Raw genomic sequence first — 22565 nt, forward strand, 5'->3', positions numbered from 1 at the left:
GCAAAAGAAACCTTGTTCTCTGTGGGTTCTAAAATAATGGATGGATGGATGATGAATAAATAAAAAAAACAAAAATATACAAGTATCTCTGTATGTATGGTTATTTGAGGATTTTCAAGGATAAAAATCTTAAAGAAAATTGCTTTGGGTTACATTTTTTAATCAGCACAGAGGCATGAAAAACAGTTCTAGTCAGGTTCTAATAATACAAAAATAACAGATACAAAAAATACAGGTAGTGTTTAAAACAATGACAACCTGTTGGCACAAAACTTTCTTCATATTTTGTGATTTTTGCCTTTAGTAAAGACAAATGTCAAACACATAAATCTGTTGACGTTATTGCTTGTTTTGTTCTCTTAAAATGTGTTTTTGGATTTGAAATAATTTAAGAAATGCTACACTATAGGTTAATTGTAAAAACAAGATTACTTAAATAAGTATTCTAAAGTGACTCTAGAAAAGTCCCTCCAAGCCCTTATGGTACTAACATTTTCTGTGACATCTGAAGCTATCTAAGGTCCTTCCACTTTGACTATATTAATCTGCTGATCCTGTGAAGACTCAACAGGCTGAGTGGAAACACTGCAGTCCCGGAGCGTCCTGGCAGAACAGCTGCTTGAGAAGTCACATGTTTTACTCTCCGATCCACTGAAAGTCTGTGACTGGCTGTATGCCGGGACGTAGGACTGTGAGTATGTTGGCATAAGTGTTTGACTGTTTGGCTGCTGTGGATATGCAACTGAATAGGTTTGTGTTTCCGGGGGAGTGTGGGTGAGTGGTAGGCTCTCAGCATTGCTACATGTTGGAAACCCATTCATACTTGAAGGGCTCAAACTTGGTAGTTTGAAGGCCTCTGCATGTTCCATACTCTCTAAAGAGTTAAAGCTTGGCTGGGGTTGGCTGCACTGACTGTATGTCCCTTGACTAAAGTTAAAGGTGTCTTGGCTGAAGGAGGCAGATGCAGAGACTTGCAAATCAGAGGGGGATGGAGTTTTGTTTTGTGGCTGCTGACTGCTACAACAGTGTCCTATTTTGGAAGAAAAGCTCTGGAGAGTGCTGAGGATCTGCTTCTGAATGTGTGTCTGCTGCGCCTGCTCCCTCTCCAGGCGGCACTGTTGCTCCACCAGCATCTTCACTGCAAGACCCAAGCTGTGCACTTCGGTGCCCAGAGTCTTGATATGATCCAGCAGACAGCCTCTCCCTCCTGTATCTGGAACAGCCTGTTGAGGGCTCGGGTTACCCTCAGTACGAGTGGCGCCCTGACCTCCAGGGGTCTGCAGGCGAATGACTGCAACCCCAGGAGCAGAAGATGTTAAAGGTGAGGGTGATCGATTAGGAAGACGAATGCCCACCCGAGGAAGAGACTGAAGGGAGCGGACAGATAGACCTGGTCTCTGTGTAAGAAAGCGCCTCGGGCCAGTAGCTCCTCCCCCTTGCTGACCTTCCATAACAGTCTGTTAAGCACAGAATATGACAAAAAGATTAACAAATGAAGGATAGAATGCCATTTTATGAACATCAAGTTGAATTATCAGGGTCTGAAAACTTGTGAAACTAGGGTGGAATGATGCCCACTGCTAGCTACCGTGTCAAAGACTAATGACATGAAAAAAAAAAACCTTTGACCCGGCGCGTATGGTTTCTGGGTGGTAAGAAGCAGCAGTTAGTAACAATGATAAAGTTCTGGCTATAGAATCCAGTTATTTTGCAAGGTCACAAGAAATGGCAGTCTAATTTTTAAAGTGCTGGCAAAGACTTTAGTCTAGGCATTGACAGCTCTTTTCTCACCTTCTCATTGGTCAGATCATATGTTTCAGATGGTTGTGGTGCTGTATTTGGGCCTTGAACACTCATGTGATCTCTCCTCAGCAATGATGCCACCTGGTGGAATGACTGTTTTAGAGCAATGCAAGCAAGACAAGAGTACATCACTGGTAACCGAATCAAGGAGTTATTTCAAAGATTTTAGAAAACATAAGTAATACAAAAGTAACAAGAAGGGATGCACGATACCATTAGCATTTTACCCGTATATGATATGAAAATTTCTGATGATATTTACAACTTGTATATTGGCTGTGCATATTGTCAGCATAATTCACGTATCAGATTTTATATAGGTAAAATATACCCCTACACCATCAGGGGTATAGGGAGTTTCTGAGGGTGCCACACACTCAAGCAGGCCCACTGTGAGCCCTGTTTATATTGTTTAATTCTCACTACTCCCCCTCCATCAACAGCCACCTTGGTCCTCCAGAAGCAACAAACATCAAACCCACTGGCAGAAATTTAGGTGTGCTATTTGAAAATAATCTCTCATTTGATCATCACATAAAATCGGTTGTTAAATCTTGCTTTTACTAATTACGTACCATCTCCAAAATAAAAACAATACTGATTTAACAGGACCTGGAAAAACTCATTCACGCTTTCATCTTTTCCAGATCAGATTATTGCAATTCACTCCTCTCCGGTATCTCCCAGAAATCACTCTCTCGCCTCCAACTGGTATAGAATGCAGCAGCTTGGCTTCTCACTGGTTTTAACAGACGACATCACATCACATCACCCCCTTTTAGCATCTTTACACTGGCTTCCCTTTAGTTTTAGAATTGATTTTAAGATCTTAATTACTTTTAAAGCACTGAAAAGCCTGGCTCCAATCTATATATGAGAACTTTTAACCCCCTATGAGCCAACCCGCAGTCTTAGATCCTCGGGCAGGGGTTTCCTGGTCGTTCCAAAGTCAAGACTCAAATCTAAAGGTGACAGGGCCTTTTCCATCAGGGCCCCTCGACTTTGGAATGATCTGCCCGAAGAGATAAGGCATGCAGAATCATTGACATCTTTTAAATCACTTCTTAAAATTCATTTTTCCCTGTCAACCTCATTTTATTTCCTTGCCCCTTGGCTGTTTTTAATAGTTACTGTCTTCCTCACTTTATTGCTTTAATGTCTTTATTGCTTCCCTTTTGTTTACCTTTGCGATAATATTTATCAATTTTACTGCTTTTAGTTTTAGAGCTTGTTTTAGCTTGCTTTACTATCTGTTTTTGCCCCCTTTATTTACATTTTGCTGCCTTTTCTCATTTTGCTCCTGTTTTGCTTTTACTCCTCTTTGTTTCTCTTTTAATTTCTCACGTCTTTAATTTTGGTCCTCTTGATCTCAGCCGCTGTAGCTGGGTTCCTGCATTGCCTGGGTTTCTACTGTTTTTATGGTACTTGATGTCTGTGTCCTGCCTGCATCCTGATGATGTCCATGATGTGTGTAGAATGGTTTGATGTCTGCACTCTGATTGATGTCTGTGATGTCTTAGTTTGCATGGCATCACATGACGTCTAGGTCTTGATCTATTTTGATGTTGATGAATTATTATCTCTACCATATTTTTGGTTAGATTCTTTAAGTTTCTGGATCCTGCTGATGTTGTTTGCATGTCACCTTCTGTCTTCTTGTCTTTTGTTTGGGCTTGTTGCTTTGTTCTTCTGTTTGCTTATGCACATGTCAAAGCACTTTGTAAACCCATGTTTTTAAAAGTGCTATACAAATAGTTATTATTATTATTACTTGGTGATTTTTTTTTTACAATAAAAGGGTGAGTATATATCTGTTAACTAAAATTAATTTGGAAATATCAGCATATCATATAATGGCAAATGCTTAATATTGTGCAACAAAAGAAATTGGATGATGAAAGAGATGCTATGCACAAATATATACCTTCATTTTTTGCGACAGTGCCTTGTCCAAAAGCCTTTTCCGAGCTGCCAGCATTGAATTAGTGGCTGGAGAAGGCGTAACCCTCCTCCTCATGACTGCACCAGAAGCTGTTGGTGTGGAAGACACAGTGCCTGTATTTGATCTTGCCACAGTGGACTGGGAACTTCTCTGTTGACTATTCTGTGCAAGTGATGTGACACTAATTATCTGGATGTCATTTTCCTCCTTATCTCCCTTGGGTGGCTGCTCTGACCTGCTGCCTCCACCGGTCTCCCCAGACCCTGATGGCTTTACACCAGTGTCTGGGTTCGTTGGCGTTTGTTTTGCAAAGTTTGCAGCTGTTGTAAAGCCAGCATGCTGAGATGCCTCCCGCAGAAGACTCTGGAGATGAATATTGTTCCAGCTTTCTTGTATTGCCCCAGCTCGAGGATGCACTTGTGCTTGAGATGTGCTGCTTCCAGCCTCAAGAGGTCTGACCCTCCCTGGCGGCCTCCCTTGAAACTCCCTCAGGTACAGATAAATGGCCTGGGCGGATACCTTGATGTTCTCCAGCTCCAACACAGCTTTGATTTTACGGAAACTAAGACCAGCTTTCCGTAGCTCCACCACTTTTTGTTTGGCTGCTTCATCCAGTCGGCCCATGGTCAGTCACACCAGTGAACTTGGCAGTTAATCTCTGGAGGATTCATAACACAAACAAACAAAGATTTTGTTCATGTTCATACTTGGTCTTATATCAGGTGCAATATGTGACTACAATGTTCAATACTCCACATAAGTAAGGAAATTTTGTTTGGTAGATTATTCCTTTCTTGTTGCAATGCTTCTTAGAAGTAAATCTTATACTGTTGGAAAGTCTGTTTACTTCCCTTTTAAATGGTGCCACATTTGTAAAGAACATGCATTTGCGGGATGAGCAGCAGAGCTGAGTATGTAGGTTGCACTCATGAAAAATTAGCCAAATCTTCTCTGCCAATGCCAAACAGCTTATTTTGCTTTTATTGACTCTTGCCTCTTCGGGCAGCATCTCCCTTGCTGGAAAATCAGGCTTGTTGTCGTTGGAGGCAATCTAAATGCAGAGGGACATTGAGGTTAAGATTCTGCAATCGCTGGCAATCCCATGCAACCACAGTCTGGGACCAAACCCTCTCCACCAAAATGAAAATGGTTGCGCCCACAAAGAGGGGGTAATCAAAGACTACCTCCAGAATTTGGGAGTGGAGAGGATGGAATGGCCAGAGCAGTCCTGACCTCAACCCAATTGAACACTTGTGGCATCAGCTTGGGTGTGCTGTCGTGCCAGAATGACCAACACAACCACAGTGGCTGACATAAGACAAATGCTGGTTGAAGAATGGGATGCCATTCCACAGCAGTGTCTGACCAGGCTGGTGACCAGCATGGGGATGAGGTGCCAGGCTGTTATGGCTGTGCATGGTTCTTCCACACATTACTGAGGCGACTGGTTGTTAAATACTTACATTGTTAAATTGCCAATATACCTTGTTTCTTCAGACTTCACCAAACAACACCACACAACAGAGAAGAACTGGCAATTTTTTCATGGGCATAACCCACAGACCTACACTCTGCTGCTCATCCTAAAAAAGGCATTTAAAAAGGCACCATTTAAAAGGGCAATAAACAGACTTTCCAGCAATATACGATTTATTGCCAAGCAGCATGGTAATAACAATGAAATAATCTTCTAAACAAAAATTTCCATACTTTTTGTGCCGGGTCTATCCACCTTATTCCTGGTCCTCTCTGTCTAAATGGGTCTTTGCATAGTAATAAGATGCTAATTCTGATTATTTGAGCAATTTGGAGACTAAAATATGTGAATGTCATCTGTTACACCTCCAACGGGAAAATAAAATTATTCTTCCACCTTCTCCTGGGGAGGACAAAATAAGAAATTACCTTAGATGGTATACATAAGCATATTTAGCTAACGTAATTAACTGTATCAGTATCTGCATGGTCACAGGGATGATCATGTTTAGTTAAAGGAGTTGAAATGTGACCTTATGTACTTAAAAGAAGATGTAGAGCCCAGTCAGATTTTGACATTTCTCTCTTTAGTTTGCTGAAATTGTAATTTCACCAACAAGTCTCTCTTTAAATGTGTAAATTGTACTAATATCCTTGATACACTCGTTCAACTCTTCAGTTCGGTACAGCTCAAATTCAGTATTAAGAATAAATATCAAATATAAAAAAATCATATCTCTGATGCAATCAGACAGTGAACAGCAGGTCAATAGCTGTTAAAGAAAATATAATTTATAACTTTCAGCTTATAATAACATTCAGGTGAATGCCTGCCTTTAAAAATTAAAGCAGTACTTGAACTGAAGATTTAAGAAACTTAAGATTTATTCCTTTATAAACACATTAAGTCAGTGTTGTAAGTCATTGGAAGAATCGTTTTTGCTATTATCGTTACTATACCGAAAGTTCCACCCTCATTCGTGGCTACAGTCGATCCTACAGGTGGGAAATTAATCGAAAAATAATCTAAACTGACTTTTAAAGCCTCAAACCGACATAAAGCTGCCTTGGCAATTATTTCAATTTTTCCCCCTTTTCTTGGAAAAATTTGACTTTTTACAAAAAACATTTTCATTTCAGCTGATGTGTGTTTTGATTTCAAATGTTTCAATAATAACCATAAATTGTTAATCTGTGTATGTTCCTTTCAGTTGTTTGTTTTAAGATTCTACAAATATTTACAGAAGAATCTAAATCAGAGGTTGGGGGTGGAATAATCATTCATCAATTGTAATCGTAATCGAGGTGAAAAGTTCAGTTAATCTGATTTTGATTTTTGCCGTAATCGCCCAGCCCTAGTTGATCCCCTGAAATAAGGTGGATATAGATGGGCAGATTTTCAGATAAATACTTAAATGATCCCAGAGGAAATTCAAGACGATTGAATGTTTTAAAAAGTGACAAAATGCAAATTGATGCTTTTATTACAGTCTGATCATATTTTGTCAAGAAAACTTTAACCTTGGTCATGATTGTTTTTTCCGGTAATATGACATATTTGTCTGACAAATTCAGTATTTTATCATATGAAATCAAGAGACACACGTTTGAATGCATAACCACAAATTTCAATCAAACAAGCCAAGTATATTTACTTAGTCACACACAAATAAAAGAATTGATTTGAACGAATTTTTCCCTTTCTCAACTGCATATATTTATTTCAGTATTAAAAGATCGTGACCACTGTTGATTAGAAATAAACTTTAATTATGATTAAATGCGCTGAAAATGTCTTGATGATAGCGTCCTATCGTCTTAAAACAGACAAACGTCGACGTCCATCTGTAACTAACAGATGTAGGCTAAGATAGCTAACGACAACAGCTAGCTAACATTTCACCGTTAAAAAAGTGAAGCGCTCACACTTACTCGAGGAAAGAAGGTCGATTTATATTTCCAACCTGGTCAAATCATTTCACAGTGCATGGATATTATTTCGTCGTCTCACATCTACGATTTAGCCATTCATTTTCTCACATTTTCAACCGCACCAACATAAATAAACAAGAGTGAGTAATACATGGCTCTCAGTTGGATACGTAACTTCCGCTTTGTCGTCATCACAAGGCGACGTTTTCTCAGGCCGCAGGTGGTGGAAGCGAAATCACCGCGTTTGGAAGCTATGTATGTTTTTGCTATATTACATTTAAGCTACATCAATTAAGACTTTACATTTATACATATACATTCAAGTGGTATATTATGTAGCTATTTGTGTTCGTAAATAGCTGAATAGTGCTTGAAAAAAACCCCAGATACCGCCTACTTGTTTTGAGTGGATTGAATGAATATCAATGGCGGCGGTGTTTCTGCCCGGGAGAATTGTAACGATTATAGGCTGTAAGGTTGCTTATTGCATTTGGTAAACACAATAACGAAATAACTGGAGTGAGGGTAAATAGACAACTAAGACCGAAATAAAATGAAGCGTTTTCCGTTAGCCGATCTGTTTCTTACATAATAGCGACGGTATAGCTCAATATCTAGTCTGTAACACTGTGGTCGCTCTGAGTTTTCCTTGTTTATTGTACTTTAACTCACCTTTTTGCTCTAAGTCTTTTACATTATTATTTAAAACACATTGTAATACACCAGCTTTCCCAGGTGTGTGTTCTTTCCAAACAAATCGTGTTAAAATGTGTTGTGCAAATATTGCCCTGACTTTTTATTTCACAGATAATTAATATTAAAAATGCTATTAGACTTACAATGAAGCTATTTGTTCAATCTATCATTCACAAATCAAAGAAGACATAGTAACCCTTGCAAAATGAAAAAGAGTATCAAATATTATTAAGCTACATTAAATCAAATGTGTGACAGAGTTAAGTTCAAAATGTGTTGACTTCTTTTTCCATGAGAGAGACTAGACAAAGAATAGTCAATAGATGATCTTTGTTGACTAATATTCAGAAAGACAAAAAATAAGTTTAATTTCCATCAAAGACATGAAAACAAGACTAACATGCAATGTGGTTTTTTTCAGTCTTACTAAGACTAAAAATGAAAAAAGCTACCAAAATGAACAATGCATGACATCCAATTAAAAAAAAGCAATGTGATATTACAAAGCCTAATGGTTAGAGCTGCACAATTGATCTAAACGCTTTTGTGATGTCAGCCTGCACTGTTACATTACTGCATAAAAGACTGAAATTATTTTTGTATTAAGTAGTACTTCAAATGTTTTACAATGTCTGCAGAAAGGCCTTCAGGTTTACATCAGTGCCACTATTGCATTCTGAAGAAGTAACTTTATTTTGGCAACTTGGTGTCTTCTGATTGCTCCAAAACAGCAGTAAAGAACTTGAGGAACGTTTATTGGTCACAATATGTTTGTGTTTTTGTCACGATTTCATTCATTGGTGCTTATAGGCCTGGTAATAGGCCTATAAGCCTGGATCAAAATAGAAAACACACATTTACATGTATATTCAGATGCTAGCCCCCCAATCAAACCTGTCATGGCATACTGAACTCATGCTAATGTTCTCCATGAAAGCAACCAAGAAATAATAACAGCTACAGTCTTTTATTGTGAAGGAAGTGACATGTTTATCAGTAATTAGACATAGCTTCTGCAACAGTACCAACGACCTTAAGCAGATGCAGTGTTTACAGCTGCATCTCTAAATTTATTTAACGCCACAGCCCACTTCTTGGACTCGGCATGGACTCACATTAAACAAGTCTAGAGTTTGAACACATGTTTAAAGAATTGTTTAAGCTGAATCTCTGCAGCACTGGTCTAAAAAAACTGAGATGACCCATCTTGTGTTAAAGCCGTAGATAGACAGATGAACACATTTGCTCTGCAAAGCGAACACAGTCACTATGATTATGGTTATTACAGACATCAAACTTGGAGAGGAGAAAAACACAGGTTTAACCTTTTACTGTGTTAAAATTAAGTACAGCAGCATGAGATGGTGACGTTCACTTGGTTATCCAACTGCTCGTAATGCTAGAGAATTGCTGACTGGACTCAGACTGAGCTGAACTCACTTTTCTATGCCTGTGGTAGCATCAGTTATTCCCATCATGGGCACTACAACTGAACGTACCTGTTTTAACCAGTATTGACAGTGTTGCAGAAATCAATTCCATGGCAGAAATTTTACTGGTGACGATATTTCTACTGGTTTACTGCACACCACTACCCAGATTACAAAAAAGTTATTGAAATGGAGGGATTTAACAAAAAATCCTGGGAGAGAACAGCCCCAGACCCCCTGCATGGGTTTTTATTGGCCCAGTGACATCCTTGTGTCTTTGCACGTTGTAATAATCTCAAATCATAATGTAACGTTTCAGCTGAAATCCTGTTTTACATTTCACAGTGCATTACATGAAAAGTATTTCTTAATGAAGAATAAATAAAAATTAACTTATTAAAGACTCTCAAAGTAACAGAATTTTCCCCTGACTGTAGGGCACCATCACCAACAAAGCGTAAGGAAGAGGAAAAACCAAAAGAGAGAGGCAAAGAAAAGACTGGAACCAAGGAAGGAGACAAAGAGAGAGGGCGCGAGAAAGTAAGGAAACGTCGCAGTGCTTCTACTGGCAGCAGCAGCAGCAGGTTTGCTTTCTCGTTCACCTCTTTATGTGTCATCACTTGTGTTTTAATGTGTTACAAGTGAGAAAACACACCCTAACATTTTTCTTACCTTATATGTGATTTTCAATATTACCAGGTCCAGGTCTAGCTCTACTTCAAGCAGCAGCTCTGGTTCCAGCTCTGGATCCTCAAGTGGATCGAGCTCATCTGGGTCCAGCCGCTCTGGTTCTTCAAGCTCTCGCTCATCTTCCTCCTCCAGCTCTTCTGGTTCTCCAAGTCCCAGCCGTAGACGTCATGACAACCGTCACCGCTCCCGCTCAACGTAAGCGATTTCATCAAATGGAGCTTGGATGTCATGTTTCTTCTATAGTTTGAGCCATGAAAAGGATAACCAGAGTATTTGTTTGTGATTCTGCAGGTCCAAAACACAGAAGAGGGGAGATGATAAGGAGCGAAGAAAAAGAACCCCAAGTCCAAAGCCAACAAAAATTTATTTAGGGCGGCTCACCAGGAATGTCACCAAGGTTTGGGGAGAAATTGTGAAACTTTTTACAGCAGAAAACCGAAGTGTTTTACATCTTCCATGAGTTTGACAAGAACAATCATGTTCAAAATATTTTTATTTCTTTGTTTTTGTTGTAATAATCTATTTTTAAAATGATGTTTTTGGATTATATTATATACAAATATTTCTCAAAGGGTAAAGTTTTCTGTTAACAGGAATTAAAAAGAATGTGGTTTGTCTTTTTTGCACAGGAACACATCCATGAGATCTTTTCCACTTATGGAAAAATCAAAATGGTTGACATGCCAATGGACAGGGCCCATCCTCACCTGTCCAGGGGCTACGCTTACGTGGAATTTGAGACTTCTGAGGAGGCAGAGAAGGCTCTTAAACACATGGATGGAGGTACATCAGAGTGCTTTTCTTCCTTGCCTCTGTCTCACAGGATTACTTTGTGCCTCCTTGTTGATTGGCTTTCTTTGGTAACTTCATAATTGACAGGTCAGATTGACGGACAGGAAATCACTGCATCAGCTGTGCTGACTCAACGAGTGCGTCCTCCACCCCGCAGACCAACTCCTCCTCGCAGAATGCCCCCGCCCCCACCTATGTGGCGTCGCACACCACCTCGTATGAGGAGAAGGTACAGAAAATGGTTTGCAGTCAGAAAACCTCATTGTATTTTCACGCTATAGATGTTTATCAGAAAAAACGTAGCAAATGTAAATGGTTTATGGTTATGATCATCACTTCTGCCTCCTCTTTTTGTTTTTTTAATGTAAGAAGTAATATTGAATGTTTTTGTCCCTGCAGATCCCGCTCACCCAGGAGACGCTCCCCAGTGCGCCGCCGTTCTCGCTCCAGGTCTCCTGGGCGCAGACGTCACCGCTCTCGTTCCAGCTCTAACTCCTCCAGATAAACAAGTTTCCTCATACCAAGTGATCTCTTAGATTTTCTGACTCAAGACCAGATGGAATTTCTGCTTTTTCAGACCGTATGGACTCAGTGGGAATAAAAACCTCTGCTTTGTAGTCTGTCAACACCTGCCATGCATGTTGAAAGCAGAACTTTTTTTTTTTTTTAATTTGTGTCGATTCTTTCTGCAAAGTGAGTTTCTTTCAGTGTTTGTGTTGAGTTTATCCTGAAGAGCTAACTCAGAGTTAACGTTGAAAGCTACATTTTGGCTTCTCAAATCTATGGATATTTCTTTTTAAAGTGTGACTTCTTTTTACCATGTACTGAATTTTTAGACATTTGAAAATAAAAACGCTGAATCAGGCAGCATGGGAGTTTGCTTTGTGACTAATAAGTCTGGACTGTGGTAGCTGTCACAGGCTGAACACACACTAGATGATTTTAGGCTTGGCTTTCAAAACAGTCTAACATGTTTGATATTTATCATTCTAGATTGAGCTGCCTCTGCTGTACTACTTAATCAGTAAGACTAGCATTTATGCTCATAAATGTTAACATAATCATACCACTGTCTCACCCAGGATTTTACCTAGATCTTTCTCTTGTCTTTTATTTTTTGCTGCAAAGCAATGCAGGCTAGGGCAGCCCACTGAAACATCAACTGTCCTCATCTGGTTTTCTTCTAAAGTCATGTATAGTCACCAGTTTTGTGAATTGCCTTTGCGCTGTGTGTGGTCTTGTCTGGCTGAATTGTGTAGTGTGTGCAGTCAGAGGATCATAAAACTGTCTATATTTGTGGTCCAACATGTTTTTAAAATGTGTTAACTTTGAAAATTGTCTAGTGTGTTGCAAGCCTCAAGCAAGCTCCTGCCAGCTCTATTTACTCAAGAGATACTAAAATATCTTCACAATATGTATTTGTTTCATATCATGTGCAATACTCGCAGATAAAGACACGATACATGGTAGAGGGGCAATAGCAACAACGATTATGTGTGTTCCGGTATGCACAGCCCAGAGAATGTAAAGACAGAGCAATGCAGAGCAGCTATAAATATTTGTTCCTCTGAAAGGGTCATTTTCTGCATAGAGAAGTCTTGGAGAATGGTCAGATTTAATAGAATTTTTTAAAGATTATTTTGGGGGATTTTTTTTCCTTTTCTTATGAAAGGATAGCTTAAGAGAGACAAGAAACATGAGTAGAGAGTGATGGGAAGACATGCACTGAACAGTGCTGAGACCAGGAAATGATTTAATTTGTTTTTAAAGTATCATTATAAACAGACATATTTAAAATATTATTAAAAAAGTAAATGCAGGTTTATAAAATGCTTTATTATGCAGACACATCTATGTCAGTAGTTGAATTTTCTTATTGCTAGGAAACACAGGCAAATTAATATGATCGATTTAAATTCACTCTGCAAATCAGTTTCTTCCATGTCATCACTCCTGTGATTAAGGCTAGAATTAAAATTTCCACCACCTAGATATATTTAATGAAAAGTTTCTCTTTTGGCTTTAGGTGGAACAAAACGTGATTGAAGCACTGAGACATGCATGCATAGAATTCATTTTACTCTGTTTCAGATTCAGACAACTTTATTTATTCCAAAGGGGAATTCCATTTTTGCAGTCTACCCAGATCATACATACTTTTACAAACAGCAAACATGAAATGTAGAGATAATGATAAATAAATAAATACTAAGTACATCGACCAAGATGCTCATTGACACATTGACCCCCTCATGTGGCCCTTTTAGTAATGACACCCCAGGATCAGGCAGATTATAATGCACATTTAAAAACAGCAGCAGTTCAAAGAGAAAATACATAAGATACATGAAGGTGCATTACAGATGGCATATTATATTGTAATTTTATATTCATAGAATACATAAAAGAGCCACCAGCAAAAGAACACAGTTTAAACCACCATGTGGTTAAATGTCAAACAAGGGAACACAATGCAAAATATTCAATCAATGAGACTACTATCAAGGTAGAGGGAATAAAAGACGTAGAATAACAGTTCGTTCCCACAGGGTACGATAAAGCGGCAGTCTGAGGGGATTAAAGTAAATTCAGAGGACAGGATGTGGTCATATTTGTTTGACGCCAGGACATCAGACATGACCCCATTAGCTAAGACAGGCTGTTTCCTATCAGTTAAAAAGTTTGAAATCAACAATAAAATCTGATCAGGCAAATTTTAAAAAAGCAGAAAGGCAGTCAAGTAAAATGTGCGATTGCATTTTGTTAAGAGCTGAAGAAAAGTCACCAACGTGGGATTTTGGCTCCTCTGAATGCTTTAAAAACTTATCTAGGATGAAGAGTTTTGCATCCTCTTACCCTTTACCTGCTTGATCAGCAAAATGCAAAGGGTCAAGTTTGTCAAACTCTAAGACACAAGCTTATCCTTTAAAATTCCCTCATACATTTTTTAATCATTAATGATGTTAAAGCAACAGGTTGGAACTCGTTCAGTTCTTTAGGAGTTTTGGTTTTTGCAAAGAAATTATAGTTGAAGTTGTCCATACTAAAGTAAGCTGATTGGTTTCCTATGATAATGTGTACATTTTGAATGTTTTCTAGGCATTTAGGGAATTTTACACCTTACAATGGAGAAACCAGTTTTGCTTGCCTGACAAAAGGAAAAAAAAAACATGTAAAGATATAATAACAAACAAACAAAATCTATGTCTTATCAGGGAAAAAAGTTAAATGTATGACTGCTTAGGGCCTCTGCACTTGGGTAGACTTTATGCCACAGTTTTTCCAGGCACACATTTTGCAACCCTCCTTTTGAATTGCTACACTAGAATGCTAAATGCATAGGCAGTTTTACCACCAGACAAAGGCAGACAACTTCCAGGGCCTTGTGCACCACAACCTTCAGTTCTGATCATCACTTTACATGTGCATCAAATATGCCTAAGAAGATGATGTGAATCAAGTTTAATGATAAAGACATGCATTTTGAAGACCAACAAAGGGCTGAGAGTGAATAAAACAGCATCAAAATAGTTAGATTTAGCAAAAAAGGTCCTAGAGGAGGAGCTGGCACCAGTAGCAAGGCTCAAAGCTTTTAAAAAGGCCCAAAATGTCTTCATATCAAGCAAAACACAGTTAGGTAGATCTCTATGCACAACTAATGACCATATGTTATTTTAATTTGAAGTTACACCTGGGCTAGAGGTGTACTAAAATATGATAGTCTGATGAGTTTAAGATATGATCTTCTGTGTTAGGAGCAGATGAAATACTGTTAGGTTTTTAAGTATTTATATTTCACTTTGTATTTGTCCTTTAGATCTCTGGCTTTACTAAGAGATGATTCAGAATATTTTATCCTGTTGCTATGATTGTTGTAGCTAAATGTTGAGGAGCCTCATTAGTCTCTGTCTGGGGCCTCAAAATTAGCAAAGCCACCCCTGGGTAAATGAAATACAGTACAGTGTCATGGTCTGGTCCTTCACATGTATACCCACAGAGCTTTGTTTCAGCTGACATTTTTTAAATATTGATGGCAGGAAATGAGAAGGCGTAATATCTTCTGGCTTTCAATGTTTCAGTGAACCAGATTGCGACACAGCACTATTTAAGGCGAACTCTAACAAATCTTTTTTTTTAAAAGCCCATTTTCTACTGGTTGTCCATTTGCGTGCTAAAATGGATTATGTTGTAAAATGCCAGTTATTTATTTATTTATTTTTGCAATTTAGGATTAACCTACACTATCCCAATTAGCTGTCTCTGATATCCAAAGATAGCCCCGCCCACTTGCAACCTCAGCTCTTGTCTAATCAGCCTTAAGTGAAAACACCTGTGCGAGTTTCTAGCCGAAACTTTATTCTTACTGTTTATTTATTTAAATTTAAATGACACGAGCGCTATTAATCACAGTGCAGACAAACCTGTGACAGTTTGGTCTCAGTTTTATGAAGTATAAGGAGTTAACACAGGAGGAAGAACGCCTCTTTAGTTTAGCATTAAGATAATGACAAGATAACGAAGGATGGATTATTTCCTGGTACCGACCAAAGTACACCACAGGTAATTCCGTGCATTGCATTTGTATTTCCTCGCTGACCACTGGGGGTCTCACTTCGGAGACATACACAGACGAGATTCTCAAGCCTCTATTGCTGTGTGTTTTTTGGTTATACTCCACTTTCAACCTCTTGAAACTACATCCGCCTCATTAGTTGTTCAGGCGCTTTGACTCGTCCACTCCGGCACGTCCCGGGCGGAGACAGCCTCACTTTAGATGCGTGAGAGTTTGAGTCACCGTGCAGACTCGTTTGAATTATGGACTCGGATCAAGAAATGAACAAACAGCGAGTGAAAAAGCTGCTGGAGAAACCTGGGAATGGAAAGTGTGCTGACTGTGGAGCTGCAGGTAGGAACACGAGACTCTGGCAGGTGCTAGAGAGCTTCACTCATATTTTCCTCTTTCAGTCCATGTTTTTATGTCCCCTATATGAATCATTCAGTTGTCTTTTTTTTCTCCTCGGTTTACAAGCAACAAAAATAACTAAATGCCAACATTTCACTGCCTATGATATTTTTCTAAAGAGTCATTTGGTGTCGCTTGCGGACCTACAGTGTGGCTAGACTAGGGCTTGGCCGCATGGACCAAAAATATTTTTTGAATATTTTTAGTTGAATTGCGATGTATAATATCTTTTTTTTCTACTTAAAACAAAAAGTAAGGCAATTTCTGTTTGGTACATCATTTCTTTGTTGTAACAATGCTTCTTGGTAATAAGTCTTATACTGCTGGAAAGCCTGTTTACTACCCTTTTAAATGACGCCACATTTGTAAGGATCATGCATTTGTGGGATGAGCAACAGAGCTGAGTATGTGGGTTGCGCCCATGAAAAATGTGCCAAATCTTCTCTGCCAATGCCAAACAGCTTATTCTGCCATTGACTCTTGTTTGGTGGATTGGATGACTGAAGTTTGAAGAAACAAGACATATTGACAATTTAAAGAGGGGGTGTTATGCCTTTTTAAAGGCTTTACACCATCTCCCTGATACCCACGTAGTAGCTTCGCATGGTTTACAGCTCAGAAAACTCCTCATGTTTCTCACACTGGCATCCTGAAAAACCCTTATTTTAACCTCTGTCTGAAACGCTTCGTTTTCACTGCTGTCTCTTTAACAATCCCCCGCTCCACGGACCTGCTTTCCTCCGATTGGCCGATTTTCTGGAGGCTGGCCAGCGGCAGGACTAATGTTTTGTGCCTGCCCCCTCAAATGTGGCTATGTTGTTTTGCTAGTAGTTGAAAACTTTGAATGAACCAGTCCGACTGAGTAAAATATGGTGAATTTTGATATACATCCGTATGTGTTAGACCCAGAGTTTGACCCTGATAGTTTGGAGAGAGAGGGAAGAAAACCAGCAGCAGCGAAGGATAGAGCAGGACGTAACTGTTTGGTAAGTGATTAATTACTGTGTTGCTAAATGCTAAATGGCTAAGAGGCCATGTGGGGGGCGGTCCGTTCCGGTTTGCCGGCAGCACAGACGAACCACTCAAGAGATCCTATTGCGATGACCTCATCAGTTTGCTCCATCAAAATCTCGTCTCGGGAGAATCTCAGAGAAATTTTCAACGAACCGGTTTCATCAGTTTACACGCTAATTCCAAGATTACTGCCGCATACATTTATCTTGCAGTTTGCAAATTTGCATACATGGAGTATGGACACCCAACACTGTGACTTTATATTTATGTTTTAAAAAATCTGAGAAGTATAATACCCCCTCTTTAACAATTTATTCATTTAACAAACAGGAGCTTCAGTAGCGTGTCGAAGAACCATACACAGCCACAACAGCCTGGCTCCTCCTCCTCATGCTGGTCACCAGCCTGGTCACACACTGCTTTGGGATGGCATCCCATTCTTCAACCAGCATTTGCCGCAAGTCAGCCACTGTGGTTGTGTTGGTCACTGTAGCACCAACAGCACACCCAAGGTGATCCCACAGGTGTTCAATGGAGTTAAGATCAGGACTGCTGACAGGCCATTCCATCCTCTCCACTCCCAAATTCTGGAGGTAGTCTCTGACAAACCCTGTCTGTGGGGGCGAGTGTTGTCATCTTGGAGGATAGAGTTCTTGCTGACAGGGTGAGAAAACGGTATTCTTGAGATGTTGTCTTCTTGGGACGCCTACTTCCCAGCCTGTCTCTGACATTCCGCATTATATGGAACTTGGCCTTTCAGTTTGGAGACGGTAGGGTTTACTCTAAACAATGCCGCAACTTGGTTTTGTGGAACACCAGCTTGAAGCTGCCCAACCGACGGGCCCTATCCAGATCAGTCAAACGCGGTGTGCCGATTCTTGAAGCAGACATCTACTGACCACTGGGGGTACCAGAAGCTCAAAATAAGAGTCAATAGCAACAGCAAAATAAGCTGTTTAACATTGGCAGAGAAGATTTGGCACATTTTTCATGGGCGCAACCCACATACTCAGCTCTGCTGCTCATCCCACAAATGCATGTTCCTCACAAATGTGGCGCCATTTAAAAGGGTAATAAACAGACTTTCCAATGGTATAAGATTAATTACCAAGATTGTTAGAACAAGGAAATAATGTACCAAACACAAATTGCCTTACTTTTGTTTTAAGTTTAGATAAATAACAACAAGCTGTTACAACTACCAGAATGATTAACTCTGATATGACTAATGAAAACAGAAGTTCTACACACCCCAATGCCTTGTTTTTGATTATCAACCTCATACAAACTGTTGGAATCATGCAAAACACACTTGCAATATTACTTTTTATCAAGTTAAATACCATGTTTTAAAATCACTAGATTTCCTTTATATAAACAATTGACAGTATCATAAAGTAAAAACGTAATAATCTTTGGTCATTTTATCAACCACAACAGAGAGAGCACTGTCTAAACTGCACATTTTAATATGTTGCCAACATTTGGAAAATGGATGTAACGGATGTTGTTGTTGTTGTGGTATCAAACATAATATCAAATAATTTGATTTATGCAAATAGTATGAATGCTTTTAAATTAAATAGAATGACAATTTCCCCATCTGGACTAAGCATTTTAAACAAATTGTCCTTTGACCACAGGGAAGAAACTAGTCACCAACTATTAAGACAACTAGAGCCCTTTGTGGGACTCTTACTTTTTTTTTGCCATTCAGTTATTTACAAGATGACTGTAAGTATACCACATGTTATACACTACCAGAAAGCTCTGATTCTCTGGTTTCTGACCAGGTAAACCATTTCAGGATAAAGCCCCCACAGCAGCCACAATGATTGCATTTGCCAGACTACAAATAAACAATAATAAAAGTGACACAGCTCATCATTAGAAGCTCTCCTATACTCTCCTGATCATTATACTTCATCAAAAATGGTCCTGCTGCATTAAAAAGCATCTCTACAATCTAAAGCAGGATTACATCCATGGACCAGTTTTGTATAATTTTAAACTTGCTGTTGTTCTCAATAGTCCACTGTATTTGCTGGAATAATGCCTTTTTTTCCAGGGAGTTATTAGCAATGCTATACAGAAAAATGTCTGCTCACCTCAATACTTTTAAGGATCTCCAGTTTGGAAATGCCTGGTCTTTTCTGCATTTACAGGTGTTATATACTCAATTTATGTTCTAACGTTATCAGCTTTGAACCTGAGGCTTCATGCTTTGGTCTAGTTGATTTTTCTAGCTGATGCCTCCCTGCTACAGTCATCTGCGGGCTTCTGTTACACAATACAAATTCAGACAGGAAAAACTAGTTTTTTTTGGTGTATTCTTCAATACCAGTAGCAGCTACAGTGAATATGAGAGTTTGGGAAGAAACTTCAGAGTATTATATTCTAAAGACACATTGTGCTTGTACTCCAAATGGTTCAATTATAGCTTTGAAATTTTATTCTGGTATCCTTGGATAGGTGTATTTGAATTTTTTTAGTCCTTTTAGTTTGTTAAGTCCTCAACACACTTAAAAGTTTAAGGATAAACAAATGAACACATTTCAGTCCTTTAAAACACTTTGAGATTTAAGGAATGCCAATGTTGATCTGGATAAGCCCAAAACTCCACAAACTTTGTTGTATGACCTACATTGACAGCTGATATAGGCCAGTGTTTATTGCCCATATATCGGTGGAAAATTTCATATCTGCTGATAGCAATGATTTTATTTTTAAGCTAATATCTGCTGATACTGATGTTATGCCAGTTGTGTGCATCCCTACTGACAGCTAATCTTAATGTTACAGAAGAAGCAGAATTCTATTTCTATTCTGCAGCGTAGGTAGAAAGTGAGTGAGGAGAGAGAAGGGTGGTGTGAGCTACACTGTGGTCATTACCAGAGAGGGGAGAAAATCATGATTAGCATGGTGTTATGTTAAAACTTCCCAAACCCTACGAGACTCAAGCCCCCTGTATCTGCTTGTTTCTGCTGATGATGAGTTAAAGTGAGATGTGTTAGCCATACAGTTAGAGACAACAGCTAAAATAAGTCTCACCTGTGCTTTCTGACTACAGTCAGTACTCTGCATACAATGGTGTTGCACTGGGGACTGCCATTGAGCTATGTTTTGTTTCTGTGTTGTAATGCAGTTGCCAATCGGCAAATGCAACCCTCAGCAAAGATGGTAAAAATGAGATGTCCTACTCTTCATCAATCTGCACTAAAGAATACAAGGACTTGTGCATGTACAACATGAAAATATGCACAGTGACGAAAGAAACAAGCCATGCATTAGTCTGTGACAGATGTTATCGACTTTTGTTGAAAACACTGAATTATTTCAGACTAAGTGACTAATAAGCATATATAAATAACATTCTCATACCCTGTTGCACATGTGAACAAATATTGAAAAGTCATAGTTAATCAAATATAGGGCCACAGTACTCAATTCTCTTTGTAATCGAGTACTCTATCGATTCTTCTGGCAATTAATCGAGTACTCTAATAAGAAATATTGCATTTTTTTTTTAATCACTCACTTTTGCTTTTTCAGGAGAAGTAGTGCTAGACAAATGAGAAAAGCTTGGTCCCTCAAATAAACTACTTCTACATTAAAAATTGGTATTAACAGGTTCTCTAAAGAAAATATATTTAACAAAGTGCAGTGAAGTTCTGATGGCAATTTACATTTCTTAAAGTTACAAGGAAAGGAAATTAAATAATTACATTAGATCCTTGGTTCCCAACCTGGGGTCCGGGGCCCCCCAGGGGGGGGCGCCAAAGATCTAAAGGGGGGGCGCGAGGCTTTGTCTGCTTTGAGGCTGCCAAAAAAAGATTTGCAAATATTGACTAAAACCATGATAAAACAGTTATTAGGTAGTTTATGCAAAGGTCTTTAGATAATAAAAGCATTCCTAGGCCTCTTTTTAGGGTTCTATCAATGAAACAGTTCAAATCTTTGTTCATTTTTGGTGTCAGTGTGTCACTTTTTCTTCTCTCCTGGGTCCTGGGGGGGGCTCCGCTTTTCTTAGGTGCATGTAGGGGGAGCTCCAAGGAAAAATGGTTGGGAAACACTGCATTAGATTATGCCATATTTGGGGTTTTAGGGATCCTCTCCCAGGAATTTTTTTGTGCTTAAACCTTATTTCTTCTAGCGTTTATTTTTATTTTCTAATTTGTCATTAAAGGAAAGGGACAATTAATCACTTAAAATCCTCTATTTTATGTATAAATCTAATATTTCACATTTTAATCACAATAAAGCTCCATCATTCACACAGTGGTCTGATGTCTGAAAGGTGAACCTTTAGATTACAGGAATATGATCTATTTTTCAAAGGATGTTCACTATTAATTTTTGTAAATTTTTGTTTGTGAGTTAATCCCCCATGAAAATCTGACCTTTTAAGACCAGCCACTGACCTGGAGAACACATTTTAAGGGATAAAGCTGCTTCTATGACCTGCTGAATCTTGATCTTACAATGATGGACTTTAACCTATTTAGTCTCAGTTACTGTCTGTGGCAACAGTGTGTTTCTATTTAATTGGTGTCAACTTATCATCAATTTAAGTCTTATCAAATCATCATGCATGCTGAATCTTTTTGAAAAATATGCTGTAATCAAGATGTCAGTGCGCTGAATTTTGAATAATTTATAATTAAATGTATAACGTGCACACACGGAAGAGAGAGAGAGAGAGAGAGAGGGAAAGCACCAAAACAAGACTTGAATCGTGACACCTGACTGTGATCTGTGAAACTGTCGGGTCAATCAGAGAAGTTTATGAAATTCCCTGAAGTCTGCTACACAAACTGAGCGCTGTCTCTCAGCAGCGAGTCATGCAGGCAGCGCGTAAACTCGGCGATCTGCATGGGTTCACCGGTGCAGGCGTAGTGCCATATCTGCCATGAAGCCACTGGATGTGTAAAAAAACACAGGATGAGTGCCTGTAAACATCACTGCATCATCTTCTCTTCCCTCGTGATTTTCATGCCTCACATGATGCATGTTATGTTATAGTAACAGTGAATACAAGTGCATTGTGCCACACAAATAGCCCTCCATGCAAAACACAGTACAATGTCCATGCCTATAGCATGGGCGTATATGGATGCTAGGGGTGGAAATCACCAGTTTCATCATGATACGATATGATATTGATGTTTTGGACAACGCTATATTTTCCAGTATCACAAAATCTGCCACAGTACGATTTGGATTTCGATTCGATATGGGGTCCAGGATTGATATGAGGCGATTTTATTAAAAAATTTCACATAGTTACAGAAAAGAAGCATTTAAAAAAAAAAAAATAGGAGAAATAGTGAAAAAATCCATTGAAACTTCCTAAAGCTTAACATGACATCTTAACTAACTGTTAAAGTCTTCCACCTGATCATGAAGAGAACCAAACCCTCTTATTTTAGAAGTCAGACTCTGTTCACAGACTGTTTCTTTTCCTTGCTCTTTCACATTGGTTTGCACTTGTCTGTGACACTTGGTGTGCATGGTATCGTCTCAGAGTTACTTCTCTGTTAGACCACAACGAGCTACATGCACTTAATTCAGAGATGATGGGAGTGGCCAACAACCCAGCCTGCTGTCTCCTGTGTGCAGATGCACACGCTTAGAAGTGTGCAGCTGTGGGATTAAATACAAGGAAAGAAAATGCTAGTATTGTTACACTCATGTTATTTTTTGTAGAAGAGTTATTGGTCTTTATTAGAAAAGGTTTGATGGCAGAAGAAAGCTCACAACACCCTTATTTCTAAGGGCCCTTATTCATTGGCTCAGTTACCAGCAATGGTTGTTGTCTCACCTTGCA

At 39.0% G+C, this 22565-nt stretch overlaps 3 protein-coding genes across 4 annotated transcripts in view; 2 read left to right on the forward strand and 1 right to left on the reverse strand.

Annotated features, from left to right (window-relative positions):
• Positions 1 to 148: 148 nt before the first annotated feature.
• On the reverse strand, positions 149 to 7320 carry LOC121503747. 2 transcript variants are annotated; one of them, XM_041778291.1, is made up of 4 exons: positions 7154 to 7320; positions 3728 to 4403; positions 1792 to 1884; positions 149 to 1457 (listed from the first exon to the last, which is right to left on the reverse strand). In XM_041778291.1, the coding sequence occupies exons 2-4, from the start codon at positions 4367 to 4369 to the stop codon at positions 516 to 518; spliced, it is 1677 nt and encodes a 558-aa protein (XP_041634225.1). In that variant the 5' UTR covers positions 4370 to 4403; positions 7154 to 7320; the 3' UTR covers positions 149 to 515. The 2 variants fall into 2 exon arrangements, with proteins under 2 accessions (XP_041634225.1, XP_041634224.1); XM_041778290.1 differs by having other exon boundaries at positions 1792 to 1896.
• Positions 7321 to 7328: 8 nt separating this feature from the next.
• On the forward strand, positions 7329 to 11626 carry LOC121503748 (RNA-binding protein with serine-rich domain 1-like). The gene is made up of 7 exons (XM_041778292.1): positions 7329 to 7408; positions 9717 to 9863; positions 9979 to 10164; positions 10261 to 10366; positions 10599 to 10752; positions 10849 to 10990; positions 11161 to 11626. Coding segments are annotated over exons 1-7 (843 nt in total). The 5' UTR covers positions 7329 to 7406; the 3' UTR covers positions 11267 to 11626.
• A 3488-nt stretch (positions 11627 to 15114) lies between these two features.
• Positions 15115 to 22565, forward strand: part of LOC121529284 (arf-GAP with dual PH domain-containing protein 1) — a 39020-nt gene continuing 31569 nt past the window's right edge. Inside the window, exons 1-2 of the mRNA XM_041817080.1 lie at positions 15115 to 15321; positions 15474 to 15667. Coding sequence (XP_041673014.1) covers positions 15577 to 15667 — 91 coding nt within the window. The 5' untranslated portion in view covers positions 15115 to 15321; positions 15474 to 15576. The remainder of the gene's footprint in view (positions 15322 to 15473; positions 15668 to 22565) is intronic.

Source organism: Cheilinus undulatus, linkage group 21 (assembly GCF_018320785.1).
Source record: "Cheilinus undulatus linkage group 21, ASM1832078v1, whole genome shotgun sequence".
In the NCBI taxonomy this organism is placed as follows: domain Eukaryota; kingdom Metazoa; phylum Chordata; class Actinopteri; order Labriformes; family Labridae; genus Cheilinus; species Cheilinus undulatus.